Here is a 10915-nt window from a genome sequence, read left to right on the forward strand (position 1 = left end):
CTGTCCCAGGTGTGTCCCTGTCCCCTCTGTCCCCGCCCCCTCTGTCCCCGTCCCAGGTGTGTCCCTGTCCCAGGTGTGTCCCTGTCCCAGGTGTGTCCCTGTCCCCTCTGTCCCTGTCCCTGTCCTGGGATCTCTCCATGTGTGGAATCAGCCAGGCCAGGGCTGTTCCTCGGCATCCCCTGGGTGTCCCTCAGTGTCCCCTGGATGTCCCTCAGTGTCCCCTGGGTGTCCCTTAGTGTCCCCTGGATGTCCCTCAGGTGTCACAGATGTCCCTGGGCGTCCCTTGGGTGTCTCTCAGTGTCCCCTGGATGTCCCTCAGTGTCTCCTGCTTGTCACAGGTGTCCCCTCAGTGTCCTTGGTGTCCCCAAAGTGCCACAGGGACCCAGGATGTCCCCCAAGTGCCACAGGACCCACAGGGTCCCACTGTCCCCTGGCCTGTCCCCACTGTCCCTGTGGGCTCGTGGGTGTCACCTCAGGCTGTCCTCAATGTCCCCTCGGGTCATGGTGCCATGGGTGCCACCTCAGGCTCGGCATCCCTGCTGTCCCCAGTGTCCCCAAGGTCCCCAGTGTCCTCTGTCAGTCACGGCACCGTTGGTGCCACCTTGGGCTGTCACTGCTGTCCCCAATGTCCCCTCAGGTCACAGTGCTGTTGGTGTCACCTTGGGCTGTCACTGCTGTCCCCAATGTCCCCAGTGTCCCCTGTTGGTCACGGTGCTGTTGGTGGCCCCTCGGGCTGTCCCTGATGTCCCCTGTGGGTCACAGTGCCATTGGTGCCACCTCAGGCTCACTGTCCCCAATGTCCCCAGTGTCCCCTCAGGTCACGGTGCTGTTGGTGGCACCTCCAGCTGTCCCCAGTGTCCCCAACATCCCCCATTGGTCACGGTGCTGTCGGTGCCACCTCAGGCTCACTGTTGCTGCTGTCCCCAGTGTCCCCAATGTCCCCTGTGGGTCACGGTGCCATTGGTGCCACCTCGGGCTTGCTGTCCCCGATGTCCCCAGTGTCCTCAATATCCCGATGTCCTGTTGGTCACGGTGCTGTCGGTGCCACCTTGGGCTGTCTGTCCCCAGTGTCCCCTCAGGTCAGGGTGCTGTTGGTGCCACCTCGGGCTCGCTGTCGCTGCTGTCCCCGGTGTCCCCAATGTCCCCTCAGGTCAGGGTGCTGTTGGTGCCACCTCGGGCTCGCTGTCACTGCTGTCCCCGGTGTCCCCAATGTCCCCGATGTCCCCCGGGGTCAGGGCGAAGGGCGGTGGCAGCTCCTCGTCTGAGGAGCCCAGCGAGTCCTCGTCCCCCAGGCGTGTCCCCAAGGCCACCGCGCCGAAGGACAGCGGCCCCCGCAGCAGCCGGATCTGGGACAGGGAGGGGACAGTGGGGACAGAGGACAGTGGGGACAGGGAGGGGACAGTGGGGACAGGGACAGGGAGGGGACAGTGGGGACAGTGGGGACAGGGAGGGGACAGTGGGGACAGGGACAGGGAGGGGACAGTGGGGACAGTGGGGACAGGGAGGGGACAGTGGGGACAGGGACAGGGAGGAGACAGTGGAAATAGTGGGGACAGGGACAGGGGACAGTGGGGACAGGGGACAGTGGGGACAGGGAGGGGACAGCAGGGACAGGGACAGGGGACAGTGGGGACAGGGGACAGGGAGGGGACAGTGGGGACAGGGACAGGGGAGAGTGGGGACAGGGACAGGGAGGGGACAGCGGGGACAGGGACCAAGAGGGGACAGGAGAGGGGAGAGGACAGGGGACAGAGAGGGGACAGGAGGGACAGAGAGGGGAGGGGACAGGGAAGGTACAAGGGAGGGACAGGGACAGGGACGGGACAGGGGACAGGAATGGAGATGGGGACAGGGACAGGAAGGACAGAGACAGGGGACAGGAGGGGACAGGGGACAGGAGGGGACAGGGGACAGGAGGGGACAAAGGCCAACAGAGAAGGGCAGGAGGGAGGACACGGGGGAACATGCTGTCACCAGCTGTCCCCAGGCAGTGTGGCACTAAGGGGACATCGCTGGTGGCACCTAGGGATGGCACCAGGGCACTGGGGCCAGACTGGGGGTCCCCCAGTACCTGTGGGTGTCACCTGGGTGTCCCCAACCCCTGTCACCTCCCCCAGCCCCCTTGGATGCCATCTAGGTGTCCCCCCATGTCCCCAGTGTCCCCCCACATCCCTCATGTTCCCAGTGTCCCCAATGTCCCCATTGTCCCCAGTGTCCCCCGTGTCTTCAATGTTCCCGGTGTCCCCAATGTCCCCAACATCCCTGGTGTCCCCAGTGTCCCCCATGTCCCCAATGTCCCCACCTCAGCCTTGAGCTGCCGGATGTGGCCCTGCAGGTGACAGATGTACTGTGTCCCCTGTGTCCCCAATGTCCCAGTGTCCCCAATGTCCCCTGTGTCCCCCATGTCCCCAATGTCCCCAGTGTCCCCTGTGTCCCCAATGTCCCCAGTGTCCCCAGTGTCCCCTGTGTCCCCTGTGATGTCCCCAACGTCCCCAGTGTCCCCACCTCGGCCTTGAGCTGCCGGATGTGGCCCTGCAGGTGACGGATGTACTGTGTCCCCTGTGTCCCCAATGTCCCCAATGTCCCCTGTGTGCCCAATGTCCCCAATGTCCCCAGTGTCCCCAATGTCCCCTGTGTCCCCAGTGATGTCCCCAATGTCCCCAGTGTCCCCCCAGTGTCCCCCATGTCCCCTGTCCCTGGCCTTGAGCTGCCGGATGTGGCCCTGCAGGTGACAGATGTACTGTGTCCCCTGTGTCCCCCATGTCCCCAGTGTCCCCAATGTCCCCAGTGTCCCCAATGTCCCCAGTGTCCCCTGTGTCCCCAGTGATGTCCCCAATGTCCCCGGTGTCCCCACCTCAGCCTTGAGCTGCCGGATGTGGCCCTGCAGGTGACAGATGTACTGCGCCGCGTCCGAGTGCTCCAGCTGGCCCTGCAGGCGCCCCTCCTCCCGCTGGGGACACCCGGGGACACGGAGGGGACACTGAGGGGACACTGCGGCCACCTGGCCCCTCCTGTGTCCCCCACGTCCCCCTGTCCCCTCCATATCCCCACGTCCTTCATGTCCCCACACCCCTGTGTCCCCCAAGCCCTCCATGTCCCCCCATGTCCCACCCATGTCCCCACACCCCTGTGTCCCCCAAGCCCTCCACATGTCCCCGTCCACTATGTCCCCTCTTGTCCCCAGCCCAAGCTGTCCCCACCCCCCTGTGTCCCCCAAGCCCTCCATGTCCCTTCCGTGTCCCCCCATGTCCCCACCCCCCTGTGTCCCCCCTACCCTCCATGTCCCCGATGTTCCCCACATCCCATTCATGTCCCCATGTCCCCTCCATGTCCCCACATTCCCCTGTGTCCCCATGTCCCCCATCCCCTCCATGGCCCTGATCTCCCCCATGTCCCCCCGATGTCCCCAAGGTCCCTCGTCCCCTCCATGTCCCCCCATTTCCCCTCCATGTCCCCCTGATGTCCCTCATGTCCCCCATATCCCTTCCCTGTCTCCAATGTCCCCCTGTCCCAATGTCCCCAGTGTCCCCATCCCCTCCATGTCCCCATGGCCCTGATGTCCCCAGTGTCCCCATGTCTCTCATGTCCCCTATACCCTCCATGCCCAATGTCCCCATGTCCCCACATCCCCCAGTGTCCCCATGTCCTCCCTGTCCCCCAGAATCCCTTCCATGTCCCCAGTGTTCCCCATTGTCCCTGATGTCCCCAACGTCCCTGATGTCCCCATGTCCTCATCCCCGCCACGTCCCCGATGTCCCCAGTGTTCCCCATTGTCCCTGATGTCCCCAACGTCCCTGATGTCCCCATGTCCTCATCCCCGCCACGTCCCCGATGTCCCCAGTGTTCCCCATTGTCCCCGATGTCCCCACCTCCCCCCATATCCCCACGTCCCCCTGATGTCCCCATGTCCCCTCCATGTCCTCATGTCCCTACCATGTCCCCGATGTCCCCCATCCCCTCCATGCCCCCATGTCCCCCCAGTGTCCTCCTGATGTCCCCAGTGTCCCCTCAGTGTCCCCGTACCTGGATCTCCAGCTCGGCCACGCGCTGCCTCATCTCGGCCAGGGCGGCCATGCTGTCGGCCTCGCGCAGCCGCACGGCCATCACCTCCTCCTTGCTCTGGGGACAGCGCTGTCACCGCTGGGGACACCCGGGGACAGCCCTGCCACCCCCAGGGACACCGCAGGGACACCCCAGGGACAGCCCTGCCACCCCCAGGGACACTGCAGGGACACCCGGGGACAGCCCTGCCACCCCCAGGGACACTGCAGGGACACCCGGGACAGCCCTGCCACCCCCAGGGACACTGTGGGGACACCCAGGGACATCATGGGGACACCCAGGGACACCACAGGGACATCCGGGGACAGCCCTGCCACCCCCAGGGACACCGCGGGGACACCCCAGGGACAGCCCTGCCACCCCCAGGGACACCGCGGGGACACCCGGGGACAGCCCTGCCCCCCAGGACACTGTGGGACACCGGGGACAGCCCTGCCACCCCCAGGGACACTGTGGGGACACCCGGGTACAGCCCTGCCACCCCCAGGGACACCGTGGGGACACCCAGGGACACCACGGGGACACCCAGGGACACTGTGGGGACATCCGGGGACAGCCCTGCCACCCCCAGGGACACCGCGGGGACAGCCCAGGGACAGCCCTGCCACCCCCAGGGACACCGCGGGGACAGCCCAGGGACAGCCCTGCCACCTCCAGGGACACCGTGGGGACACCCAGGGACACCACGGGGCCACCCGGGTACAGCCCTGCCACCCCCAGGGACACTGTGGGGACATCCAGGGACACCACGGGGACACCCAGGGACACCACAGGGACATCCGGGGACAGCCCTGCCACCCCCAGGGACACGGCGGGGACACCCCAGGCACACCACGGGGACACCACGGGGACAGCCAGGGACAGTCCTGCCACTGGGGACAGCGTGGGGACACCCTGGACACCACCAGGGACATCACGGGGACACCCCAGGGACAGTCCTGCCATCCCCAGGGACACCGTGGGGACATTGCGGGGACAGTTCCAGGACAGCCCTGCCACTGGGGACAGTGTGGGGACACCCCAGGGACACTACAGAGACACCTGGGGACAGCCCCGGGACAGCCCTGTCACTGTGGGGACATCCAGGGACACCGCAAGGACACCCAGGGACACTTCAGGGACACCCAGGGGACAGCCCTGCCACTGGGGACAGTGTGGGGACACCCTGGACACCCTCAGGGACATTTCAGGGACAGCCCTGCCATCCCCAGGGACACCACGGGGACACCTGGGGACAGCCCCAGCACAGCCCTGCCACTGGGGACACTCCAGGGACACTGTGGGGACACCACAGGGACATCCTGGACACCCCCCAGGACAGCCCTGTCACTGTGGGGACATCCAGTGACACCCCAGACACCCCCAGGGACACTTCAGGGACACCCAGGGGACAGCCCTGTCACCGCAGGGACACCCCCAGGAACACTCAGGGGACACCTGAAGACACCTTGGGGACACAACAGGGACAGCCAGGGACACCCTGGGGACACTTCAGGGGCACTGGGGACATCCCCGTGTGTGTCCCAAAGGTCCCCAAGAGTGCCCAATGTCCCCAAGTGTCCCCAGTGTCCCCAACACCCCCAATGTCTCCAATGTCCCCAAGTGTCCCCAGTGTCCCCAACACCCCCAATGTCCCTGATGTCCCCAGTGCCCACAGTGTCCCCAGGGTGTCCCCAAGGTGCCCCAAACATCCCCAATGCCAACAGTGTCCCCAATGTCCAAATGTCCCCAACATACCCAAGTGTCCCCAATCGCCCCAGTGTCCCTGATGTCCCAATGTCCCCAATATGCTCAATGTCCCCAAATGTCCCCAATATCCCCAATGTCCCCAACATCTCCAAGTGTCCCCAATGTCCCCAACGCCCCCAATGTCCCTGATGATGTCCCCAATGTCCCCACTGTACCCCATGTCCCCAACCCCCCCCAAGGTCCCCAGTGCCCTCAATGTCCCAAATGTCCCCAACACCACCAATGTCCCTGGTGTCCCTGATGTCTGCCATGATGTCCCCAATCACTCCAATGTCCCCAACATCTCCAACGTCCCCGATGACGTCCCCAGTGTCCCCAGTGTCCCCAGTCCCTCCAATGTCCCCATCCCCAAGTCCCCCAATGTCTCTGGTGCTGTCCCCAATGTCCCAAACGTCCCCAATACCCTCAATGTCCCCAAATGTCCCCAATGTCTCCAATGACCCCAATGTCCTAATGTCCCCAACATGCCCGATGTCCCCGATGTCACTGATGTCCCCAATGCGCTCAATATCCCCAGTGTGTCCCCAGTGTCCCCAATAGCCACAATGCCCCAATGTCCCCAACGTCCTACATCCCCCCAGGGTCCCCAGTGTCTCCAATGTCCCCAGTGTCTCCAATGTCCCCAGCTGTCCCCAAGTTCCCCAATGCCCCCGATGATGTTCCCATTGTCCTCAGAGCTGTCCCCAGTGTCCCTGATACTGTCCCCACTGTCCCCAGAGCCGATCCCACTGTCCCCAAAGTCCCCAGAGCTGTCCCCGATGCTCCCAGAGCTGTCCCCGATGTCCCTAATGTCCCCAGAGCTGTCCCCAGTGTCTCTGATGCTGTCCCCAAATGCCCCCAATGTCCCAATGTCCCCGATCCCCCCAATGTCCCAAATGGCCCCAATGTCCCCAATGTCCCCGATGCCCCCAGTGTCCCCCATGCTCCCAGTGTCCCCAGTGTCCCCAGAGCTGTCCCCAGTGTCCCCAGAGCTGTCCCCAGTGTCCCCACCTTGCACTGAGCCTCGGCGTGTTTGCGGTGGCTCTCGCTGAGCTGGGCCTGCAGCCCCTGGCTCTGGGCGGCCGCGGCGCGGAGCTGCTCCCGCAGGCCAGCGCAGGCCTGCTCGGCCCGGCCCAGCACCGACCGCTGGATCCGCCCCTAGACCGGGATTAAACCTGGGATTAAATCTGGGATTAACTGCGATTGACTGGGATTGACTCTGGGATTAACTGGGATAGGCCTGGGATTAACTGGGATAGGCCCAGCACAAAGCCAGCCCTGCTCCCGCAGGCCAGTGCAGGCCTGCTCGGCCCGGCCCAGCACCGACCGCTGGATCCGCCCCTAGACCGGGATTAAACCTGGGATTAACTGGGATTGACTCTGGGACTAACTGGGACTGACTCTGGGATTAACTGGGATAGGCCCGGCACAAAGCCAGCCCTGCTTGGCCCGGCCCAGCACCGACCGCTGGATCCGCCCCTAGACTGGGATTAAACCTGGGATTAACTGGGATTGACTCTGGGATTAACTGGGATTGACTCTGGGATTAACTGGGATAGGCCCGGCACAAAACCAGCCCTGCTCAGCCCAGCCCAGCACCGACCGCTGGATCCGCCACTAGACTGGGATTAAACCTGGGATTAACCCAGGATTAAACCAGATAAACCTGAGATTAACCCAGATAAACTCGGGATTAACTGGGATAAACCTGGGATTAATCCATCAAAACCCTGGGATAAACCTGGGATAAACCTGGGATTGATCCGGGATTAACCTGGGATAAATCCGGGATAAACCCGGGACAAACCCTGCTCCCTGCTCTCCCACTGCTCCCACTTCGGTTCCCAGTATCCCCAGTTCCATCCCAGTCCCTCCCAGTGCTCCCAGTTTGGCACCAGCAGCTCACCTGCATCTCCAGGTGCAGCACCCGCTGTCCCAGTCCCTCCCAGTCTATCCCAGTCCCTCCCATTCCATTCCCAGTCCCTCCCAGTCTGTCCCAGTCCATTCCCAGCCCCTCCCAGTCCCTCCCAGTTTGGTACCTGTGTCTCCAGGTGCAGCACTCTCTGTCTCAGCGCTCTCAGGCCTGTTCCCAGTCTGTCCCAGTCCCTCCCAGTCTGTCCCAGTCCCTCCCAGTTTGGTACCTGTGTCTCCAGGTGCAGCACTCTCTGTCTCAGTGCTCTCAGGCCCGTTCCCAGTCCCTCCCAGTCTGTCCCAGTCTGTCCCAGTCCCTCCCAGTCTGTCCCAGTTTGGTACCTGTGTCTCCAGGTGCAGCACTCTCTGTCTCAGTGCTCTCAGGCCCGTTCCCAGTCCCTCCCAGTCTGTCCCAGTCCCTCCCAGTTTGTCCCAGTCCCTCCCAGTCTGTCCCAGTCTGTCCCAGTTTGGTACCTGTGTCTCCAGGTGCAGCACTCTCTGTCTCAGCGCTCTCAGGACCGTTCCCAGTCTGTCCCAGTCCCTCCCAGTCTGTCCCAGTCCCTCCCAGTTTGGTACCTGTGTCTCCAGGTGCAGCACTCTCTGTCTCAGTGCTCTCAGGCCCGTTCCCAGTCCCTCCCAGTCTGTCCCAGTCCATTCCCAGCCCCTCCCAGTCTGTCCCAGTTTGGTACCTGTGTCTCCAGGTGCAGCACTCTCTGTCTCAGCGCTCTCAGGCCCGTTCCCAGTCTGTCCCAGTCCGTCGCAGTCCATTCCCAGTTTGGTACCTGTGTCTCCAGGTGCAGCACTCTCTGTCTCAGTGCTCTCAGGCCCGTTCCCAGTCCCTCCCAGTCCGTCCCAGTCCATTCCCAGTTTGGTACCTGTGTCTCCAGGTGCAGCACTCTCTGTCTCAGTGCTCTCAGGCCCGTTCCCAGTCCCTCCCAGTCCCTCCCAGTCCCTCCCAGTTTGGTACCTGTGTCTCCAGGTGCAGCACTCTCTGTCTCAGCGCTCTCAGGCCTGTTCCCAGTCCCTCCCAGTCTGTCCCAGTCTGTCCCAGTTTGGTACCTGTGTCTCCAGGTGCAGCACTCTCTGTCTCAGCGCTCTCAGGCCTGTTCCCAGTCCCTCCCAGTCTGTCCCAGTCTGTCCCAGTTTGGTACCTGTGTCTCCAGGTGCAGCACTCTCTGTCTCAGCGCTCTCAGGCCCGTTCCCAGTCCCTCCCAGTCTGTCCCAGTCTGTCCCAGTTTGGTACCTGTGTCTCCAGGTGCAGCACTCTCTGTCTCAGCGCTCTCAGGCCTGTTCCCAGTCCCTCCCAGTCCCTCCCAGTCTGTCCCAGTCCGTCCCAGTTTGGTACCTGTGTCTCCAGGTGCAGCACTCTCTGTCTCAGCGCTCTCAGGCCTGTTCCCAGTCCCTCCCAGTCCCTCCCAGTCTGTCCCAGTTTGGTACCTGTGTCTCCAGGTGCAGCACTCTCTGTCTCAGTGCTCTCAGGCCCGTTCCCAGTCCCTCCCAGTCTGTCCCAGTCTGTCCCAGTTTGGTACCTGTGTCTCCAGGTGCAGCACTCTCTGTCTCAGCGCTCTCAGCTCCACCTGGGCCTGGCTCTCGCGGAGCTGCACCCCCAGCACGGCCTCGTGCAGCGCCCGCGGCTCCTTCCAGCGGCCCCCGCACACCTGGGGACACACCTGGGCAGGTGACACACCCGGGGACACCTGGGGGCACACCTGGGCAGGTGACACACCTGGGGACATCTGGGGACACACCTGGGCAGGTGTGGGGACACCTGGGGGCACACCTGGGCAGGTGACACACCTGGGGACATCTGGGGGACACCTGGGGGCACACCTGGGCAGGTGACACACCTGGGGACACACCTGGGCAGGTGACACACCTGGGGAGGACACCTGGGGACACACCTGGGCAGCTGACACACCTGGGGACACCTGGGGACACACCTGGGCAGGTGACACACCTGGGGAGGACACCTGGGGACACACCTGGGCAGGTGACACACCTGGGGACACCTGGGGACACACCTGGGCAGGTGACACACCTAGGGACACCTGGGGGACACCTGGTCAGGTATGGGGACACCCCCTGGGACCCACCTGGTGAGGTATGGGGACATCTGGGGACATACCTGGTCACACCTGGTCAGGTGAGACACACCTGGGGACATACTGGTCACACCTGGTCAGGTGAGACACACCTGGGGACTCACCTGGGGACACCCAGAGCCAGCTGGTACACCTGCCAGGCACCCCCAGGACACTCAGGTGTCCCCAGTGTCCCCGTCTCACCTGCCAGCTGTCCCCGATGTCCCCAATGTCCCCTCAGTGTCCCCAGTGTCCCCGTCTCACCTGCCAGCTGTCTCCGATGTCCCCAATGTCCCTCAGTGCCAGCTCCTGCAGCTCCTCCTGCAGCCGAACCACGCTGGAGTCGTCCGGCAGCAGCGGCTGCCGCTGGGACAGGGACAGGGACATCAGGGACAGCAGGGACAGGGACATCAGGGACAGGGACAGGGACATCAGGGACAGGAGGGACAGGGACAGCAGGGACATCAGGGACAGGGAGAGGGACAGGGACAGCAGGGACAGGGACAGGGACATCAGGGACAGGGACAGGGACAGGGACAGCAGGGACAGGGACAGGGACATCAGGGACAGGGAGAGGGACAGGGACAGCAGGGACAGGGACATCAGGGACAGGGACAGGGACATCAGGGACAGGGAGAGGGACAGCAGGGACAGCAGGGACAGCAGGGACAGAGGGGACAGGGACAGCAGGGACAGGGACAGGGACATCAGGGACAGCAGGGAGGGCAGCAGTGGGGACAGAGGGACCTTCACAGGCCACTCGCGACAGCTCCTGTCCCCAGTGTCACCCACGGGACCCTCCCTGTCCCCAGTGCCACCCACGGGACCCTCCCTGTCCCCAAGGCCCCTCCCTGTCCCTGGTGCCACCCACGGGACCCTCCCTGTCCCCGGTGCCACCCACGGGACCCTCCCCACCCCACTGGGACCGTGCCACCCCCAGCGCCACCCCAGTGTCCCCATGTCACCTTCTCCATGTCCAGGACCTTGTCCTGCATCTCCCTGACGGCCCCTTGTCCCCAAGGCCACCCATGGGACTCTCCTTGTCCTCAAGGCCACCCATGGGACCCTCCCCACCCCACTGGGACCGTGCCACCCCCGATGCCACCCCGGTGTCCCCATGTCACCTTCCCATG

At 64.1% G+C, this 10915-nt stretch overlaps 1 protein-coding gene across 2 annotated transcripts; it reads right to left on the reverse strand.

Moving 5' to 3' along the window:
• Window positions 1-886: 886 nt before the first annotated feature.
• LOC127061207 (EVI5-like protein) lies at window positions 887-10786 on the reverse strand. 2 transcript variants are annotated; one of them, XM_050987805.1, is made up of 7 exons: window positions 10748-10786; window positions 10047-10148; window positions 9231-9359; window positions 6802-6948; window positions 4024-4119; window positions 2855-2950; window positions 887-1346 (listed from the first exon to the last, which is right to left on the reverse strand). In XM_050987805.1, exons 1-7 carry the CDS (start codon window positions 10775-10777, stop codon window positions 1152-1154), a joined length of 795 nt encoding a protein of 264 aa, XP_050843762.1. In that variant the 5' UTR covers window positions 10778-10786; the 3' UTR covers window positions 887-1151. The 2 variants fall into 2 exon arrangements, with proteins under 2 accessions (XP_050843762.1, XP_050843761.1); XM_050987804.1 differs by having other exon boundaries at window positions 9231-9371.
• Window positions 10787-10915: the final 129 nt, after the last annotated feature.

Source organism: Serinus canaria, unplaced genomic scaffold (assembly GCF_022539315.1).
Source record: "Serinus canaria isolate serCan28SL12 unplaced genomic scaffold, serCan2020 HiC_scaffold_256, whole genome shotgun sequence".
Lineage (NCBI taxonomy): Eukaryota > Metazoa > Chordata > Aves > Passeriformes > Fringillidae > Serinus > Serinus canaria.